General features: G+C 43.3%; 2 protein-coding genes across 2 annotated transcripts; one reads left to right on the forward strand and one right to left on the reverse strand.

Annotated features, from left to right (window-relative positions):
- The first annotated feature begins 396 nt into the window (after positions 1-396).
- LOC116647472 (cytochrome c oxidase assembly factor 7) lies at positions 397-19,618 on the forward strand. Its single transcript, XM_032428881.1, has 3 exons — positions 397-574; positions 3,944-4,084; positions 18,036-19,618. Exons 1-3 carry the CDS (start codon positions 469-471, stop codon positions 18,482-18,484), a joined length of 696 nt encoding a protein of 231 aa, XP_032284772.1. The 5' UTR covers positions 397-468; the 3' UTR covers positions 18,485-19,618.
- On the reverse strand, positions 7,771-9,726 carry LOC116647463 (importin subunit alpha-1). Its single transcript, XM_032428871.1, has one exon. The coding sequence runs from the start codon at positions 9,602-9,604 to the stop codon at positions 8,015-8,017; it is 1,590 nt and encodes a 529-aa protein (XP_032284762.1). The 5' UTR covers positions 9,605-9,726; the 3' UTR covers positions 7,771-8,014.
- Positions 19,619-21,827: the final 2,209 nt, after the last annotated feature.

Here is a 21,827-nt window from a genome sequence, read left to right on the forward strand (position 1 = left end):
TGACATAGTAGATGCTCAGAATGCTTGCTGAATGAATAAACAAATGTCTTCCTACTAAACTGCAAGCTCTTTAAAGGCAGGGACCGTATTTCCCAATTGTATTACTGGAACCAAGCACTTGGTGAGGCACACAGTAGGCACTTAGAGATCACTGAACAAACGAATGAATGAAGAACTAAATAACTGCAGGCAGAAAATCATGAAGGGCACAAAGCTGGCACAGAAAAAGTGCTGCAGAAAGACTGTCACCGGTTTTAGGAAACGAATGAGCGTAGCAAGGTTTTTAACAGCTTGAAGCTTCGACAGCTCCAGGATTTAGGTTCGCGGTGCTCCCGCTTCCGGAATACCGGGTGAGCGCGCCGCCCTCGGCGGCACGCCCCTCCGGGGCCCCGCCCCTCCGCTGGCTCACGTGAGCGCAGGGCGGGTGTGCTGAGCCGCGGGCTAACCTCGGCTGGGCGAGCAGGGGCCATGGCGGGTGTGGTGGATTTCCAGGACGAGGAGCAAGTGAAGTCCTTTCTGGAGAACATGGAGGTGGAGTGCAACTACCAGTGCTACCGCGAGAAGGACCCGGACGGTGAGCGCTGCCAGCGCAGCCTGGGGACACGTGGGGACGCATGGGGGAAGGGTGGGGGCCGCACGGGTCACGAGCGACCGCTGAAGGAGGTCTGGAAGGGGCTCCGGCCGGGGACTCGTGGGAACGCGGTGGGACACTGACGACCTTGTGTGTTTTGGGGGGGAACGGGTTGGGTTCCTCCAGGACTTGCGGGCCTCGCAGCTGGGGAATCCTCGGCGGGACCGAGCCTGGAGGCCGGGGCGGGTACGAGGAGATGTGCTTGGGTGTTGGGAGAGAGGGGTGGGGATACATCAGTGAACAGATACCATTCCCTGTTCTTCTGGAGCTTACATTCTAGTGGAGGGAGTTGGACAATAAACGTAAGGAAATAAATGAAATCGTATGTTAGAAAGTCAGTGCAATGGGAAAAAGGACTGACAGGTATGGGGAGTTGAGGGCAGTTTTAAATTAAGTGGTCAGAGGGAGTCATTGAGAAAGTGGCATTTGAACAAAGCCTTGAGGAAGGTAAGGGAGATCTATGCTAGGCAGAGGTAACAGCTAGTGAAAAGGTCCTGAGGCATGAATGTGCCCCTTGTGTTCTGGGAACGTTGAGTTGACTTGAGTGTGTCAGTGGTCACCCAGAGCAGCCAGTACCTTTGGGTGGTTTTCTTCTTCCTACTTTATTTTTATAAAAGGAAAAAAAAAATGACACTGGCCCAATCTTCTTATAGCTTGCAGTCTGGTTTCCAGAATATGGTAAAGCTATTTCTTGAAGCTAACCAACTAGCCAGAGTTGCTCTGCTGTATAATGGCTTAACAAGAACCCAGGGTGGTTCTCTGAGGGCTTGCCGGTGTCGTAAGAAGAGTTGGAGTCACTGAGGAGCAGGATAGTTGGGGAAGACTTCTGGGGGAGGTCAGGAGGAGCAGGCAAGCGTTGATTAAATGGAGGACAGTGTGGGAGAAGAGAATGCTGTCTTGTGGAAGATTGAAGTGAGGCTATAGTTAGAAATACGATTGAAGAGGGAGTCTGGGCCACGGTGTGTCAGGCCTTGAATGCCAGGGTAAGGCATTTAGACTTTATTCTGTAGGCAGTGGAGAGCCATACATGTTTTTGAGGAGAGAGTTCATGGTAATGTACGCGGGAGAATAGTATAGGGAGCAGTGGAGTGGGGGAGGGTGGGCGTAAAAGGACTGGCTGCAGCACTTCAGAAGGAGAGTATCGTTACTATAGCTACTGTCCTTTGAAGTCATCATGATCTCTCACCAGGATTACTGAAATAGCCGCCTAACCTGACTCTGCATGCTCACTCCCTTAAAATCTGTTCTCTACCCTCAAACTGTAATTAAATTTTCATTTTGTTCTATTAAATGCTATCCTATTAGATTTTTAAATAACAAAACAACACGTTTGTTGTTATCAATGCTAGAGTGTACCCCTTCATGTATTTTGTTCTTCCGTATCCATCCAGGCATGTACAAACATATACACTGGAGTAACCTTTTAAAAATGCAAATTGGGGGCGCCTGGGTGGCTCAGATGGTTAAGTGTCTGCCTTCCGCAGAGCTCATGATCCCAGGGTCCCGGGATCAAGCCCTGCGCTGCATCCGCCTCCCTGCTCCGCGGGGAGGCTGCTTCTCCCTCTCCCTCTGCCACTCCCCCTGCTTCTGCTCTCTCGAGCGCGTGCTCTCTCTCTCTCTCTGTCAAATAAATAAATAAATAAAATCTTTTTAAAAAAAATAAACAATAAATAAATAAAAATGCAAATTGAATCATATCACTGTCCTTCTTAAAACCCTCTAGTGGTTTGCCATTGACGTGGAATAAAATCCTAAGTCCTTCCTGTGTTCCACAATGCCCTGTGATCTGGCCCCTGCCTTTCTCTCCTCATTTCCTACCCCTTTTCTCCTCGATCCAGCTACGTTATACCTTATTTGTACCAAGCTTATTCCCTCTTTTGGGTATTTTTGTCTATTGTTTCTTGTACCTGGGACTTTCTACCCCATTCCATTTCATTGTCTTTAAATAGCTAGTTCAGGGGCGCCTGGGTGGCTCAGTCGTGAAGCGTCTGCCTTCAGCTCACGTCATGATCCCAGCGTCCTGGGATCGAGCCCTGCATCGGGCTCCCTGCTCCTTGGGAAGCCTGCTTCTCCTTCACCGAGTCCCCCCTGCTGTGTTCCCTCTCTCTCTGTGTCTCTCTCTGTCAAATAAATAAATAAAATCTTAAAAAAAAAAAAAAGCTAGTTCATTCTTGTTATTCACATTTCAGCTTGGACATCACAGTCCTTACTAGGCCCTCCCTGCCCGGTTTATGGTAACTATTCCCCCAACATGCATAACAAACTATCCTATCCTGTTTTATTTCAATCATATAACAATTTATTACTGTTTAAATGCATCTTAAAAAAATAAATGCATGGGCGCCTGGGTGGCTCAGTTGGTTAAGCGACTGCCTTCGGCTCAGGTCATGATCCTGGAGTCCCGGGATCGAGTCCCACATCGGGCTCCCTGCTTAGCGGGGAGTCTGCTTCTCCCTCTGACTCTCCCCCCTCTTGTGCTCTCTCTCTCATTCTCTCTCTCTCAAATAAATAAATAAAATCTTAAAAAAATAAAAATAAAAAATAAATGCATCTTGCTCACCTATTTACTTATTTTTTTTCCCCTCCTCTAGAATGTAATTTTTAGGAGGGCAAGTGACTATATTCCCAGCATCTAGAACAGTGTTTGGTACATGGTTACACATAAATGTGCAAATATTTGTTGAATGAAAATGAATGAGATGAGTGTCATTTGGGATGAAGAAGAAGGGACAAAGACAGAGGGGAGAGATGTTAAGAAGAGGCTCACTGGGACTAGAGACTGCCAAAGAGAGAGTCTTATTTCCAACTCCTTTAGTAGCTACTATTTCTACTCTGTCATTGGGCTTCTCGTTCCCAGCCTGGCTGAGGTGTATAGTCGTGGAGGCACCCCTTTCTTGCTACTACAAAGACTAGCCCATAGACCCTTTTGGTTTCCAGTGTTTTATTGCTGAACTTCCTGGGAAGTTCCAAAGGTAGCAAAGTTTGAATCGTGGAAGTCAGTGAGTCTTTGACCCTGGGTGACAGGGAGCAGAAGGGCTCCCCCAGGATGGCTGGTGAGTGGTGGGGCCAGTACAGCGGCCTTGGTCTCTCCAGCCTGTATATTGCTCAGTCCCTGGATAAGGGCAGACGATGCCATTTGTAGGAATGGCTGAACACCACCTGCATTCTTTGTGGTGAGGTCACCTTGCCACCCCTCAGGAGGACAGAAGCTGGTCCTAAATAAAAGACATTTTGGCCCGCTCCACCTCAGCCTTCCCCACTGCTGTGCAGCAGCCCCAAACATGAAGAACAGCTCTTGCCTTTTCCTCACAGGATGCTATCGGCTGGTGGACTATCTGGAAGGGATCCAGAAGAATTTTGAGGAGGCTGCCAAGGTGTTGAAGTTCAACTGTGAAGAGAACAAACACAGCGATAGCTGCTACAAACTGGGGGCCTATTATGTGACTGGGAAAGGTAAGGAGGCCTCCGCTTTCTTTGGTCATTCTTATTGATAGTCATGCTGGCCTCACATCCTGAGCCTCATGCTGTGCCCTCTTCACAGAAGGGTCCTCACAGACCTTGGGGAAGCACATGGTAGGAAGATTTGGAGAGAGTTCAGCAGGGTGGGTGGGGGAAGAACATAGCCTTTCAAGTCTGGCAGACCTTGGGGAATGCTTTTAGCAAGTAGTGGGATCTTGAGCCAGTCACTTTAACTCTGCCTTAGTTATATCACCTGTAAAATGGAGAAAAATAGTACTTGCTTCATAGGGTTGGTGTGAGGATTAAATAAGATAATGCAGGTAAAGGCATCAGCATGTGCCTGGCACAGAGCAAGGGACCAATAATTAATTCTCTACCATCTTATCTTTTCGCCTCATGCCCTAATTGCAATTATCACTGGAGTAGTGAGTCGTGTTTATCTATTGCTAAATAAATTATTCCAACAAACTTATTATTTCATGTAGTTGCCATAGGTCAGGAATTTGGGATTGGCTTAGCTGTATGCCTCAGGGTCTCTAATGAGGTTGCAGTTAAGACATTAACCAGGGAGCTAGGGCTGTAGTCATTTGAAGGCTTGACTGGAGCTGGAGATTCCAATTCTAAGATTGTTGGCTTGTTAGGAAAGGCCTTTCCAGCTGTTATCAGGAGACCTCAGTTCCTGGTGACAGGGATCTCTCCATGGGCTGCTTGTGTGTCATTATGGCATGGCATCTGGTTTCCTCCATAGTGAGTTATCCAAAAGAGAGAGTATGATGGAATCCACAGTGTCCTTTATGACCTACCCCTGGAAGTCACAAGTTTTTCATTTCCATCACATTCTGTTCATTAGAAGTGAGTCAGTCAGTCCAGCCCACACTAATAGAGAACTAACATCCTACTTCTTGAAGGAAGGACTATCAAAGAATTTATGGGCATATTTTATTTTTTTATTTTATTATTATTATTTTTTATGGGCATATTTTAAAAACACCACAAAGGGGCGCCTGGGTGGATCAGTCGGGTAAGTGTCTGCCTTATGGCTCAGGTTATGATCCCAGGGTCCTGGGATCGCCCTCTGTTGGGCTCCCTGCTCAGCAGGGAGTCTGCTCCTCCCTCTCCCTCTGCCCGCTCCCGTGTGCTCTCTCTCTCTCAAATAAATAAATAAAATCTTAAAAAAAAAAAAAAACTTAATGTGAAAAGATACCCCGGTATTATTTATCTAGCAAAATTTTATTTTCATTAACTTACAATTTACAAGTAATATATAACTGCATTATATTAATGATTTAAAAAAAAACCAAAACCTGTGTGCCAACAGTAGCAGCTAAGTTAAATAATGTTACCTCCATTGTATGGAATGTTATTTAGCCCATGAAAAAAATAACGTTCCTAGAGCATCTTGTTGATGTGATGAAAAACTTATGAAATATGATATATATGTGTGTGTGTATATATATATATATTTCTTCAGTGAAGAAAGCCAAATACAGATTTGTATATGGTGTGAACTCACCTATATGATACAGCATGCAAAACCAAAAATGTTCCTAGCTATTTAGTCTCTGGATTTGTGTCTTGGTAAAGTTTTGGGTTCTTTTTGTTTTTATACCTTTTTTTTTTTTTTAAAGTAATCTCCACACCAGTTTGGGGCTCAAACTCACAACCCTGAGATCAAGTCGCATGCTCTATTGACTGAACCAGCCAGGCCCCCACCCCATCTGTTTTAAAGTAATGTTTATACCATATTTTACTATAGTTTTCACAAGAACTTTGAGTTCCTTATTGAAATAGGGAAAACAAAAGTGGCTCTGAAATTATTTTCTCTTATTCGACAAATCTATGTGATTAATGATTGTACATTGAGACTTTTTCCCCCTCTTAAATGTTCCTTTATTGAGCACACTTCTGCTATCTTCAGTGAAACAATGAATTAGATATGGACCATAGCAGAGAAGAAGGACACTAATACCTGTTACACCTGGGAGAGCTTGATAAGCATCTTCAGAGAGACGTGTAAAGTACTGTGGGGGTTCAGTGCTGATGTAGAGGGTGCTGCACAGAGGAGGCAGCATTGAAACTGGGACTTGAAGGACAGAGTGGAGTTTGTTTGGTGGAGGTAGAATAGAGTTGTCTCAGGCAGAGAGAAGGTATTTGAGGATGAAAGAACACAGAGTGTTTAGAAATCAATACTTAATCCTGTTAAACTGACATTCTTAAATAAATTTCTCTGGGTGTTCAAACCAAAGTCATCAAAGAAGATCCTGTTAGCTGATCTTTGCTACTCAAGCCCTTTTGTATTGCTGTTTAGCAGACCTTGGACCCTGCCATGTCTAAAAGCCAAAACTGTTGGGGCACCTGGGTGGCTCAGTCGGTTAAGCCTCTGACTCTTGATTTTGGCCAAGTCATGATCTCAGGGTCATGAGATCGAGCCCCACATCAGGCTCCATGCTCAATGGGGAGTCTGCTTGAGATTCTCTCTCCTTCTCCCTCTGCCCCTCGCCCCCACTCACATGCATTCTCTCCCTCAAATAAATAAATACATCTTAAAAAAAATAAGGGGCACCTGGGTGGTGCGTTTGGTTAAGGTTCTGACTCTTGGTTTCAGGTCGTGATCTCCTGGGTTGCAGGATCAAGCCCCATGTCAGGCGTCATGCTCATCGTGGAGTCTGCTTAGGTTTCTCTTTTCCACCTGGTGGCTCAGTCGGTTAGGTGTCCAACTCTTGGTTTTGGCTTAGGTGATGATCTCGGGGTTGTGGGATTTAAAAATCTTTTATAAGTAAATAAATGCCAAAACTGTTGACTTCCCCTTGTCTAGTTCTGAGCCAAAGAATTTTCCAGTCTTTTTGCCCTTTTTTCCTAAAAAAAAAAAAAATACCCAGTGTCCTTTCTCGACACAGACTGGTTAATAACTCTCCTTTACCAAGGATCGCTTGGGGCAAGGGAAAGCGTAGGAGGCCAAAGAACCCACTTTTAGTGCAGCATCAAGCAAGACATTTTCCTTCCCTGAGCCACAAATTCTGTGTTGACAAAATTAGAGTAATACGGCCCGCTCATACTTTCTTCATAGGATTTTTCTGAACATGAAACGAGAACAGATGTGACTGCTTTCTTTTTTTTTCTTTTTTTTAAAGATTTTATTTTATTTATTTGAGAGAGAGAGTGAGAGAGAGAGCACAAGAGGGGATAGGATCAGAGGGAGAAGCAGACTCCCTGCTGAGCAGGGAGCCCAATGTGGGACTCGATCCCGGGACTCCAGGATCATGACCTGAGCCCAAGGCAGATGCTTAACCAACTGAGCCACCCAGGCGCCCCAGATGTGACTGCTTTCTTAAATTGTAAAATGTTCTGGGGCACCTGGGTGGTTCAGTCGGTTAAGCATCTGACTTTGGCTAAAGTCATGCTCGGGGTCGGGCTCTGTGCTCAGCGAGGAGTTTGCTTCTTCCTCTCCCTTTGCTCCTCCCCCATGGTTGTGTTCTCTCCCTCTCTCTCAAAATAAATAAATAAATAAATAAATAAAATATTTAAAAAAATTGTAAAACATTCTATCAATGTGAACAGGTCTGACCGTACTGGTTGCTGCAGAACCTACTTTGGATTATATACTTAGAGTGTGCACACCCAAGGAATGCTTTGGCCACATGTTTTCTTTTCTTTTTTTTTTTTTTTTTTAAAGAAAAGAGTGGAATTTAATCTTTATTTACAGGACACTGCAAGAGAGGAGATTCCACATAGAAATAAGAAACCCACTGAGAGGAGGAGCTTCATATAGGTTGTACAGTTTGGAACCGGTCAAGTAGAGTTTCCTTGTAAAAAGTGCTACGATAACAAAACACATTTAAAAAGAGTTCTTAGTAGAGAAACAGTAAGACAAACTTCTACCAAACAGAGTACACAACAAATAACTTTCTGCCTCAGCTGTACAATCTAAAAGTTAAAAGTCCCGGGAGTGCCATCCTGAACTTGGAACGTATAGCCTTCAGAGGTAGTTTCTGGCACAACATTCTGATCTTCCTCTTCCTCTACAGAGAAATACTTCTCAATCAAGTTTAATGAAGCTTTGTACACAGACTCATTTTCATGGTTTTGTAGAGCTTCAATTTTGTCCAAACCTCCACATTCTTCAATCATTATACTAAGTTTCTCAGTTTCACCTAGTTTCTCAGCAGCCTGAAAGATGTTTGAAATGGCATCCAGAATAACCAGAATAATTTTGGTGTCTTTTGCAGTTAAGAGGTTCATCAGTGGTTCTATTATGCCACAATGAACGAGGTATACAATCTGTTCAACTGTCCCACCACTTGTATAGTTGGTCACAGCCCAGACAGCTTCCTTTTGTGTCTTAAAGTCTGCCTTAGAGAGAACACCAACGAGGAATGGGACTAATCCATGATTCACAACTTGCTGTATCTGGTCCTGGCGACCAGCTGTGATGTTTGACATTGTCCACGTAGCTTCCTTCTGAATATTAGTTTTGGGGTTCGTTAGGAGGCTGGGAAAAACAGCAAGTGCTCCTGCATCTATTACAACCTGAGTCTGTTCATCTGTCCCAGTGACAATATTTCCTATGGCTCTTAGCGCAGGAGTCACAATGGGCAATTCAGTAGCTCCTAGAAGCTTCACAAGCTGGGGCACAACTCCTGTTTTCACAACCATTTCAATCCGTTCATTTGGACCATCAGTAAGGTAGGAAATGGCCCAGCAGGTATCTGCCAATACTTCTGGATCATCATGATGCAGGAGACGAACTAAAGTAGGAAGAATCTGCTCAACAGCATCTAATGGGGGTGCAGGATTCTTGTTGCGACAAAGGTTTGAAAGTGTCCAAGTAAGGTTACGTAAGTAACCACATGCTAAAGATGACATATCAGGAACTGCAAGGAGAGCCAGTAGTGGGTCAACTGCACCATACTTAATAACCAAGTCTCGAAAAACTGAACCATCACCTGCAATGTTTCCTAGAGCCCATACAGCTTGTTCACTGATGTGGGCATGGGAAGATGCCAACAGAGAAATGAATGCTGGGATAGCACCTCCATCTACCACAGCCTTGGTCTGTTCTGACGTCCCAGAAGCAATGTTAGTGAGAGCCCAAGCAGATTCAAACTGAATGGGACTACAATCAGTTCTGCCCAAGAAGGACACAAACTTTGGAATCAAACCAGCCCGGATTATGTTGTCTATGGGGGGCTGTTTTTCCCTAGAAAGCAGTTTCCTAGCAGCTTGAGTAGCCTGGAGCTGGCTTTCCAAATTGTTGCTATTTATGCCTTTGACAATGTCATCAACAGACCAATTTACAGTGCCCTGGTTGTTGCGGTTTTCCTGTAGTGGAGAGGTAGCATCATCAGGAAACGAGCTTACGTTTCTCCTTTTCAGCATCTGGTCATCCTTCTTAGCTTTCCTCAGCTCCACATTAACTTCTATTCGGCGCCGCCTCATTTCTGTACTGTCTTTCCCCTTGTTCTTGAATCTGTTAAGGCGGGCAGCTGGTGAATTAGCATTCTCGTTGGTGGACATGGTTATGAGACAAAGGGAGAAAGCTACACGGCCGGCTCAGGCTTCCACAGGAGGCGGTCCGGGGCGCGCAGGCTGCAGGTCAGCTGCCCTCAAAACGTCCACCACGGATCACCCCAAAGACGGTGTTGGCCACATGTTTTCATATATGAATTTAGCTCTGAACTATTTTTGTGAAGCAATCTAAATGTCGTATGAAAAGAAGTAGAAGTTAACTCTTTTTTTTTTTTTTTTTTTAAGATTTTATTTATTTATTTGACAGAGAGAGAGAGAGAGAGAACAAGTAGGCAGAGGGAGAGGGAGAAGCAGGCTCCCCGCCGAGCAGGGAGCCCGACGCAGGGCTCGATCCCAGGACCCTGGGATCATGACCTGAGCCAAAGGCAGCGGCTTAACCGACTGAGCCACCCAGGTGCCCCTAGAAGTTAACTCTTAACACACATCTCTTTGAGGAGATATTATGCAGCCAGTAAAACAGATATTAAGAAGGGTTTCTAATGGGGAGTGAAGGAGGCTCGTGACATGTGAAAACAAGACCAAATTGGGGCACCTGGCTAGCTCAGTCAGTAGAGCATGGGATGCTTGATCTTGGGGTCGTGAGTTTGAGCCCCATGTTGTGTGTAGAGATTACTTAAAACAAAAAAGCAAGACCAAACTACATAGTGCTAAGAGGAAATACACCAAAAATGAAGTAGTGATGGTCTCTAGGTGGTGGTAACAATGGATGATTTTTGTTTCCCTTCTGTTTAAGAGTCCTCAATTTGGGGGCGTCTGGTGGCTCAGTCGATTGTGTATCTGACTCTTGGTTTCGGCTCAGATCATGATCTCGGGGTTGTGGGATCAAGCCTCGTGTCGGGCTCCGTGCTGGGCATGGGGCCTGCTTGGGATTCTCTCTCTCCCTCTGTACCTCTCCCCGCTGCGCACGCGCACTCTCTCTCTCTCTCTCAAAGAAAAAAAAAGAGTCCTCAATTTGCTCTTCTAAAAAGTGGAATTTAGAGGCAGAGATGAAGGCTCAGATAAGTTAATGATAATGCAGATAATCTTTAATCTAGACCATTCTTGTATACTTCAGACCACATGTAGCTGATTGTTTATTAGACATTCCTACTTGGAGTTCTCATAGGCATCTCAAATTTAACAAACCAAATATGGAATTCTTAATTGTTTTCTTCTCCCCCCAGTTTATTATGCCCCTGTTACCTTCCAAGAGATACCCTTAGCAAGTGGTACCTCTCTCTACTAGTAACTCATGGCCATTTTATCTCCAAAATGTCTCAAATCTGTCCTGTCTCTCTCCCTTTCCTCCTACCATTCTTACCCAAGCCACCCTCCTCTCCTACTTGGATTACAGTTAGGAGATTAATGCAAGTCCCTAAATCTCTTTCCATAAGGTAACTAAATGAACTTTTAAGAATATAAACCAAAGGGGCACCTGGGTGGCTCAGTTGGTTGAGTGTCTGCCTTCGGCTCAGGTCATGATCTCAGCGTCCTGGGATTGAGCCCTGCATCGGGCTCCCTGCTCGGCGGGGAGCCTGCTTCTCCCTCTCCCTCTGCCTGCCTTTCTGCCTACTTGTGATCTCTCTCTCTCTGTCTGTCAAATAAATAAGTAAAATCTTTAAAAATTTTTTTAAAAAGAATATAAACCGTGGACACTGTCTTGGGGATGTGTTTGAGGGCGGCCGACCCACAGCCTATACTTTCTGTGGAAGCCTGAGCTGGCCTTTCTCCCTTTGTGTTGTAACCAAGTCTGCCAACGACAGTGCAGTTCACCCACTGCCCATCTTAACAGATTCAAGAACAAGGGGAAAGACGGTATAAAAATGAGGTGGTGCCAAGTAGAAGTTAATGTGAAACCTGAGGAAAGCTAAGGAGGAAGACTCGATGCTGAAAGGAGAAATGTAAGCTCATTTCTTGATAATGCTACTTCTCCACTGCAGGAAAACCACAACAACCAGGGCAGTGTAAGTTGGTCTGTTGATAACATTGTCAAAGGCATAAATAGCAACAATTTGGAAAGCCACCTCAGGTTACTCAAGCTGCTAAGAAACTGCTTTCTGTGGAAAAGCAGCCCACATAGACAACATAATATGGGCTGGTTTGATTCCAAAATTTGTGTCCTTTTTGGACAGAAATGTTCATAGTCCCATTCAATTGAATCTGCTTGAGCCCTCACTAACATAGCTTCTGGGATATCAGAACAGACCAAGGCTGTGGTAGATAGAGGTGCTATCCCAGCATTCATTTCTCCATTGACAACTTCCCATGCTCACATCAGTGAATAAGCTGTATGAGCTCTAGGAAACATTACATGAAATAGTTAAGTTTTCTGAGACTTGGTTATCAAATATGGTGCATTTGATCCACTGTTGGTCCTTCTTGCAGTTCCTGGTATGTCATCTTTAGCATGTGGTTACTTAGATAAACTTATCTGGACACCTTCAGATTTTTGTTCCAACAAGGATCCTACGCTCCTGTAGATGCTGTTGAGCAAATTCTTCCCACTTTAGTTCATCTCCTTTATTGCAGTGATCCAGAAGTATTAGCAGATACCTGCTGGACCATTTCTTACCATACTGATTGTCCAAATGAACAGATTGAAATGGTTGTGAAAAGAGGAGTTGTGCCCCAACTGGTGAAGCTTCGAAGAGCTCCTGAATTGCTCATTGTGACTTCTGTGCTAAGAGCCATAGGAAGTATTGTCACTGGGACAGATGAACAGACTCATGTTGTAATAGATGTGGGAGCACTTGCCATCTTTCCCAGCCTGCAATGAGCCCCAAAACTAATACTCAGAAGGAAGCAACGTGGAAAATGTAAAACATGACATCTGGCTGCCAGGATCAGATGTGGTAAGTTGTGAATCAAGGATTAGTCCCATTCCTCATTGGCATTCTAAGGAGGACTTTAAGACACAAAAGGAAGGGGCGCCCAGGTGGCTCAGTCGGTTAAGCATCTGACTCTTTTTTTTTTTTTTAAGATTTTATTTATTTATTTGACAGAGAGAGACACAGCGAAAGAGGGAACACAAGCAGGGGGAGTGGGAGAGAGAGAAGCAGGCTTCCCGCGGAGCAGGGAGCCCGATGCGGGACTCGGTCCCAGGACTCTGGGATCATGACCTGAGCCGAAGGCAGACACTTAACAACTGAGCCACCCAGGCGCCCAAGCATCTGACTCTTGATTTTGGCTCAGGTCGTGAGATCAGGGTCATGAGATTGAGCCCCACGTGGGGCTCCATGCTTAGCCTGGAGTCCGCTTGGGATTCTCTTCCTCTCCCCCTCCACTTACTCGCTCTCTCTCTCTCTAAAATAAAATAAATAAATAAAATCTTAAAAAAAAAAAGAAAAGACACAAAAGGAAGCTGTATGGGCTGTGACCAACTATACAACTGGTGGACCGGTTGAATAGATTATAAACCCTGTTCATTGTGGTATACTATAACCACTGATAAACCTCTTAACTGTGGAAGATACTGTGGTTATTCTGAACATCTTTTCAGATATCTTTCAGGCTACTAAGAAACTAGGTGAAACTGAGAAACTTAGGGGGCACCTAGGTGGCTCAGTTGGTTAAGCACCTTCTCTGTGTAGCTCCTTCCTTTCTTCCTCCCTTCCTTCCTTCCAGATTTTATTTATTTGAGAGAGAGAGAGAGAGCGAACATGAGCTGGGTGGGGGGCAAGGCAGATGGAGAGGGAGGTGCTCCAGAAATCCATATAGGGATGCTCTTGTCTTTGGCCTAAAGTTAAGCTGCACATGCATAGAGGGAGACTGAGAGACCTTGTAGTGGAAAGCTACTGGGGAGCTGTGAACTGAGAAGAGATTCCATATGTTTCACAGTGATCGGAGTGGTTTGAATTCCAATCAGCCAGAGTGGAGAGACATAGAACATCACAGACATTCAACTAAGACTCCAAAAAGGCCATGCCTTAGTAGTAAGATTATTTTAGATTTGCTCTAACAAAACTTAAAAACAAGTCCCAAGGGCGCCTGGGTGATTCAGTTGGTTAAGCGTCTGCCTTTGGCTCGGGTCATGATCTCAGAGTCCTGGGATTGAGCCCCACATGGGGCTCACTGCTGAGCAGGGAGCCTGCTTCTCCCTCGCCTCTCCCTCTCTTGCTATCTCTCTCTTTTAAAAAAAAAAAAAAAAAAAACAAGTCCCAAAGACATTTTGGCTTGATTCACCAGTGAGTTAGCTACCTGCCAGAACAAAATTCAACAATCTTCAAAGGAATACAACAAAATTCAGACTGAACAAAGTATCATTTACAGTGTTTCGCATAAAGTAAGAAATTGCTAAACAACAACAAAAAAAGCAGTCCTAGATATGACAGAGATGTTGGAATTAACAGTTAAATATTTTAAAACAGGTATAATAAGGGGCACCTGGGTGGCTCAGTTGGTTGAGCCAACTCTTGGTTTTGGCTCAGGTCGTGATCTCAGGGTCATGGGATTGAGCCTTGTGTCGGGCTCCACACTCAGTGTGAATTCTGTTTGTCCCTCTCTTTCTGCTCCTCACCCTATGTGTATGCACAGGCATGTGCCCACTCTCTCTCTCTCAAATAAATAAATAAATAAATAAATAAATAAATAAATAAATATTTTTGTTAAAACAGGTATAATAAATATTTTTAAGGGTTTAAATAAAAGATGGGCATAATAAGTGAACAGATGGGAAATCACATTAGCGAAATTGACACTTAAAAAGAACCAAATGAAATCCTATAAATGAGGGGGCGCCTGGGTGGCTCAGTCAGTTAAGTGTCTGCCTTCAGCTCAGGTCATGATCCCAGGGTGTTGGGGTCGAGCCCCATGTCAGGCTCCCTGCTCAGTGGGGAGTCTGCTTCTCCCTCTCCCTCTGTCATTCCCCCTGCTTATGCGTGTGAGCACGCACTCTCTGTCAAATACAATTTATGGGCGCCTGGGTGGCTCAGTTGGTTAAGCGACTGCCTTTGGCTCAGGTCATGATCCTGGAGTCCCGGGATCGAGTCCCACATTGGGCTCCCTGCTCAGCAGGGAGTCTGCTTCTCCCTCTGACCCTCCTCCCTCTCACGCTCTCTGTCTCTCATTCTCTGTCTCGCAAATAAATAAAATCTTCAAAACAAAACAAATACAATTTTTTAAAAAATCCTGTAATTGAGAAACATAATATTTGAAATTGAAATTTACTGGGCAGGCTTAACAGCAAAATAGATATTTCAGAAAGTAAATTTGAAAGATTGGTGAACTTGAAAATAGGATTATAGATATTATCTAAAATAAAGTGCTAAGGAAAAAAAAGAACAGAGCCTCAACCCGTGGGGTTCAGTATTCATCATTCTAACATATGTGTATTGGAGTCCCAGAAAGAGAAGAGACTTGGGGGGGGGGGAAATATTTGAAGAAATAACAGCAGAAAAATTTCTAAATTTGATGAAAAGTATCAATCTACAGATCCATGAAGCTCAGTGACCAAGCAGAATAATCAATGAAAATTACACCTAGAGACATCATTACCAATTTGGTGAAAACCAAAGGTAAAGAGAAAATCTTAAAAGCAATCTGAGAAAGACACTGAAAGGAACAGTGGTGAGAACAACCCATGACTTCTCGTCGGAAGCAACATAAGCCAGAAGAAAAAGAACAACATCTTTTAAGGGCTGAAAGAAAAAACTGTCAAGCTTGAATTCGACTTTAGCAAAAATATCTTTAAAAATGAAGATGAAATAAATTCATTTTCAGATAGACAAAAGCTCTGGAAATGAGTCATTAGCAGAGCTACGCTACAAGAAATGTTAAAGTTGTTTGGGTCGAAGGGAAATGGTAACAGATGGAAACTCGGATCCATACAAAAGAATAAAGCACACTAGAATATGTGTGTAAATAAAAGGCTTTTTCTTCATTTCTTACTGTCTCTAAAAGACTGTCGAAAGCAAAAATAATAGCAGTGTTTGTGAGGCTTATATATAGAAGTAAAATAAAAAAGTAGTATATGTAGTAGTAAAACCTGACGGCAATTAATACAAGGGTTAGAAATGTGGTAAGTGAATGAAAGTATATTGTAAGGTACTTACATTATATGTGAGGTGGTATAATATTAATTCATGGTAGATTGTGATAAGTTAATGTTATATATTCACTAGATAAGTCACTGAAAAGGGAGGTATAACTAAAAAGCCAATGATGAGAATGACATGGACTATTAGAAATACACAATTTGGGGCACCTGGCTGGCTCATTCGGTGGAGCGTGCAACTCTTGATCTTGGGGTTGTTGGTTTGAGCCCCACATTAGGTGTAGAGATTACTTAAAAAAATAAAATCTTAAAAAAAAAAAAGAAATACACAATTCAAAAGAATGCAAGAAGGGAGAAAAAGCAAAAAGCATTTGGGACAAATGGGAAAGAAAGCAGATTGTAGACTTAAATCCAGCTATATCAGTAATTGCATTAAATGTAAGTAAACACTCCAGTAAAAGGCGTAGATTGTCAGGCTAGATATAAAAACAAGACCTTAACTATATTCTATTTAATTATAAAGGTGGCACGAATACACTCTCAAAACTGAAAGAACTCAGGGGATATAGAATCTCTGAGCTTTTCTGGAAAACTCTATTTGATAGCCAATAAAGAGGTTAATCAAAAGGTAATTCAGGGGGCACCTGGGTGGCTGTCTGTTAAGCGTCTGCCTTCAGCTCAGGGCATGATCCCAGAGTTCTGGGATCCAGCGGGGCATTGGGCTCCCTGCTTCTCCCTCTCCTGCTCCCCCTGTGCTTGTGCGCTCTCTCTCTCTCTGTCAAATAAATAAATAAAATCTTAAAAAAAAAAGAAGAAGAAGAAGTAATTCGGGAAGGAAGAATATCTAATGAAAAGACCAGAGATGAGCAGAATCCATTTAGAATGACTATTGGGCTAATTAGGGATACCAAATAGAATGTAAATAATGTAAACTTTTAGGGCATTAAAAAAAACCATAATATTTCCTGAGCACTTATTATGTGCCAGGTTCTTTGTAAAAACACATTTAAGCTTCTGACATACGAAGTATAGATACTGTTATCCTTATTTTACAGATGAGGAAAACAGAAGCTTGTACAAGTTAAGTAACTTGCCTAAGGTCACACAGCCAACAAGAAATGGAGCCAGGACTGGAGCCTAGGTTTTCTGGCTATAGGGCCCAGGCTTCTGTTAACCACTGTGCTGTGCTGTCTTCCTAAGTTGAAGTAATTGAATTGTTAGTAATCCTTTATCTCTACCCCACCCCCCAAGATATATGTTAGCAATCCTTTATCTCTACCCCACTCCCCAAGATACATGTTAGAGATCATCCTCCAAGCATATGGCCCATTGATATACATCTGAAGGGTCTCATGACTTAAGGTTTTACTAGATAGTAAATGACACTTTCTAACAACAGCTAGCCCCTCAAGGTCTTGGAAACCTTGCTTCCAAATTCCTTAGAGACTTACACCATCCCTAACCCCCTCCCAACTTGAAAGTATATAATCAGTCACTCCTCACAACCCCAGTGCAGGTCTTTCTGCCCACGGGTCCTGCCCCTGTGCTTTAATAAAACCACCCTTTTTGCACTGAAGATGCCTCAAAAATTCTTTCTTGACCATTTGCTCCTGAGCCCCAACATTTCACATCAATCATACATGGGGATTAAGCCCTGTCACCACCTTTGTTTAAAATCACCTGTTAGCAGCTTCCCATTGCTCCTAGGATAAGTACAGGATCCTGCATGATCTGACCCCTGCCTGTCTCTACAGCCTGTTTTCCCTAGTGATTTCTGGGTTCTAGCCGTATGAGCTCCTTTTCTCTTTGTATCCTATTCCTGCTGCCTAAACAACCCTCACCCCGTATTTTTTTCCTTCTTTTTTCCCATTATATTATAGCTCAAATGTCACTTCTTCGGGGAGGCTTTTCTTGACCTTATCCCCAGGTCTAGGTCAGAGTCCTGATACATTCTCATAACATCCTGTACTTTTCTTCCACATGTTTGTCACACTTAAAATAAAAAATTTAGTTGTGTGGTTGTTAAATATCTGTTTCATTAGACTTAAGATCCACAAAGTTAGGGACAGTGTCTCTTTATTGTCCAGAACCTAGCACAGTGCTTGGCAAATAATATGTATTCATTATACCTTTAAATTAATGAACATTGAACGAAGTGCTGATAAGATCACAAGTTCTTGTTGTAACCCCATGAGGTAGCTATTATTATAATCCCCACTTTTCAGCTCCTTTAGGGGTGGCCTATCTCACAAGATATCACTTGAAGAAAAGATTCCAAGGCTTAAAAGCTGGAAGGTTTGTGCATCATACCAGCCCACCTTCCTTTTGTGCTGCCTTAGATCAAAATATATGAACTTTATTCAGGAATTATTCTCTAACATTGGCCTGAGACGTTCAGGTTCTGCCCTGGCTTGGGTTTATTTTTTTCTTCCCTTTCCCTCCTCCCAGGTGGACTGACCCAGGACCTGAAGGCTGCCTCCAGCTGCTTTCTGATGGCGTGTGAGAGGCCCGGAAAGAAGTCTGTGGAGGCGTGTCACAACGTTGGTCTCCTGGCACATGATGGACAGGTCAATGAGGACGGCCAGCCTGACCTGGAGAAGGCTAGAGACTACTACACAAGGGCCTGCGAAGGCAGCTATGCCTCCAGCTGCTTCAATCTCAGTGCCATGTTCCTGCAGGGTGCCCCTGGCTTTCCCAAGGACATGGGCCTGGCATGTAAATATTCAATGAAAGCCTGTGATTTGGGCCACATCTGGGCCTGTGCCAATGCCAGCCGCATGTACAGGCTGGGGGATGGCGTAGATAAAGACGAGGCGAAGGCCGAGGTACTAAAAAATCGGGCCCGGCAGCTGCACAAAGAACAGCAGAAAAATGTCCAGCCTTTGACATTTGGGTAGTGTGGTCCATATTCCTAAGCAACAAACAACTTGAGGCTGGCACCTCCTATGTCTTATGTAGCCCCTAAAGGTCAACCTGCTGGGGCAGGAAGACTTGGGACTTAATGTCAGTAGCTCCGGTTACATAGACCCATTGACCCAGAGTGTCACCTACTGGGTTGTAGCCTAAAATGTTTATTTCAGTCAGTGTTCTTTTTATCTGTTGTGTTCTGTGAAGGCACGCACATACGGGATTTTTGTTCTCAAAGTCTTATAGCTCAGTGAAAAACAGCAAACTAGGGAGCCATAGAGATTGTGGGGGGTACGGAGGGGAGACAGAGCAGGAAGTTGGAAAAATCAGCAGCCATAGTGCCTGAAGGAATCAGATGTTGTTGTTGTTATTATTATTTTAGTTGGGAGGGCTTGAAAATCAGAAAGTATCTTGATTTACATAATAGAGGGCTTAAGGAGCTAAGAACAAGTCAAATAGTCACAACTGCCACCCTCTGACTTATGTAATCATTGGTGTGGGTTTCCTTTTTGCCTTTAGAATCAGATCTTCAATAAATTCACAGAGATTGGAAGGGACGTACAACATAAAATTAAAGGTCGTTATATGTAAGGGTTGCCAAAGATGATGAAATGTAAGCCTGCCTTTAGTGGAGGCATTCGCAGTTGACAGCATCCCCAGTCCACTCCCCTGGCATTGCTCACCATGCTTAAGGAGCACATTATTCCCAAGGCAACTTCAGCTAGGGATTTGTAAGCAAGGATATTGTGACACATTTTGTCCCTTGGAACTGAACCTTTTTAACTGTCCCTGTGAATAAACTATTTTGATCGATTAGTAGTTTGTGTTATTGGTTTCTCTCCAGATTCTGGGTAAGGTAGACATTATGTTCTACATGGTGGTTGTGCTTTTTTAAAATAAACATTTGCTCTTTTTATTATCTTTCTAACTTGTCACTAGGGGGCGAGCTTGTCGTTTTCCTGCAATAACAGGTCTGATCTGTCACCACCTACTGTTTCTGGGCTTCCAGTTTTGCAGCTGTCTTAGAAGGAAGGCTTGCTGTGTGGATGAAGGTTTGTAAGCACAGCCTGCCAGCTTCTCAAGTTGATAGAGGAGAGGGACTTTCCCAGAAGCGGACAAGAAGTTTTAAAAAGTGAGTTTATTTTTTAAATGTGAAGTAGCTTTTGTTTTGTTTAATATAAACTCTGTAGGCCAACAAGCATATGAAAAGATGCTCAGCATCACTAATAATTAGGGAAATGCAAATCAAAAACATGAGATAATTATCTCACACCTGTCAGGGTGGCTGTTTTATCCAAGCATTGGCTGCCAGTCCAAGCATTGGCAAGGATGTGGAGAAATTAGAATCCCTATACATTGTTGGTGGGAATGTAAAATGGTTTAGCCACTACAGAAAACAATATAGCAGTTCCTCAAAAAATTAAACCTAGAATGACCGTAGGATCTAGCAGTTCCATTTCTGAGTATACCTATGTTCATAGCAGCATTCACAATTGCCAAAAGGCAGAAGCAACCCAAATGTCTAGGTGAGTGGATAAACAAAATGTGTATACATACAATGGAATATCACTCAGCCTTAAGAGGAAGGAAAATCTGACACATGCTACAACATGGATGAACCTAAAAGACACGCTAAGTGAAACAGACATCACAAAAAGACATACTGTGTGATTTCAATTATGTGAGGTGTCTAAACTCAAAGCAGAATGGTGGTTGCCACAGGCTAGGGGAAGGGAAAAAGGGGGTTTATGTTTAATGGGTACAGAGTTTGAATTTTGCAAGATGAAGAAGTTCTGGAAATTACTTGCACAAAAATGTGAAAGTTCTTTATTGAACTGTGCCTTTAAAAATGATTAAATGGGGGCGCCTGGGTGGCTCAGTTGGTTAAGCGTCTGCCTTTGGCTCAGGTCGTGATCTTGGGGTCCTGGGATCAAGCCCCACATTGGGCTATCTGCTTGGCAGGGAGTCTACTGCTCCCTCTCCCTCTCAAATAAATAAAATCTTAAAAAAAAAAATGGTTAAGATGGTAAATTTTATGTGTATTTTACCACAGTTTTTAAAAAATGTAAACATTGAATTTTTTTTAATGCAAGGTTTGAAGTTTTTGTTTATAAAAGCAATATGTTTACATGAAATGCACTTTGGAACATGGCAGAGGAAACAATTACCCCTCACTGTCCTTTACAGCCTACTAGCATTCTTTGGCCCAATAGTGTTGTTGCTTAATTACTTTTTAAAGAATCGCATCTTTCCAATTAAATCATTGGTTTTGTAATTTTGAAGAGTTAATTTGATTTCTGGTGGCAGATGTGCTGGGTTATTTTTTTTATGGACCAGTTCCTGCCTGGGACCCAAGGTGCCTGCCTACTTTGGATCATATATTGAGATGGGGTTGGAAACAATGGAGTAAGCATTAACAGTTTCAAAATGTAACATTTCACAAAAGGTATTAAAATGTAAAGAGCAATAATTTACCGTCTGGAAAGGTCCGGAAAGGTCCAAGGCCGTTTCATGCCCAGGTTGCTCTGGGAAGGAATGGGTTGATGAGAGCCAGCATGGTTGAGTTTCTCACTTTTGTGCAACCTTTGAGGCAAGGCTTGAAAGCGGGTTTTCAGATTCTGGTCACAGCAAGCTACTCATTACTGTGTCTTCTGACTAGCAGGCGTTTGAATCATCATTAGCAACTATTTCTAATGTTTTTTCTCTGTGCCAGGCTTGGGCTGGATGGTCTAATGAAGACGAAGTTTCGTAATTGACTAGTGGTTTGTGTTCTCATTAGTGTTCTCACTAAAATTTCACAGTGCAGTGCTCAGTGTTGTGAGAAAGGGAAGCAAGAGTTTCAGAGAGGGAGGGAGGGGAAGGCTGGAGGGTCTAGTGATTTGGATTTTATCCTGTTGGTCATGCAGAGTCACTGAAGGGTTTTGAGCAGGAAATTAGATCACCCTAGTGTAGAAAATGGATGGGAGAATAATGTGGGGGTGGGAGGATGGTGGAAACAGCTTGGGATTTACAAAGAACCCAAATTTCCAGCCTGGGCACTTGGGTGGACAGGGGGTGCCAGTCATATTGATTTGGAGCCTGTGAATGGGGATGGGGACAAAAAACTTTTTTGAACTGTTTGGTACATTTTTTAAAAAAATTAGAAATAAATTGCATTTTAATTTGTTGAAGTTTTATGAAATTGCTTGAAAACATTTTGAGAGGTAGGGGCGCCTGGGTGGCTCAGTTGGTTAAGTGTCTGACTCGATTTTGGCTCAGGTCATGATCTCAGGGTCATGAGATTGAGCCTCACTTCGGTCTCTGCGCTCAGTGGGGAGTCTGCTTGAGATTCTC

This window comes from Phoca vitulina, unplaced genomic scaffold (genome assembly GCF_004348235.1).
Source record: "Phoca vitulina isolate PV1807 unplaced genomic scaffold, GSC_HSeal_1.0 scaffold2, whole genome shotgun sequence".
Classification (NCBI taxonomy): domain Eukaryota; kingdom Metazoa; phylum Chordata; class Mammalia; order Carnivora; family Phocidae; genus Phoca; species Phoca vitulina.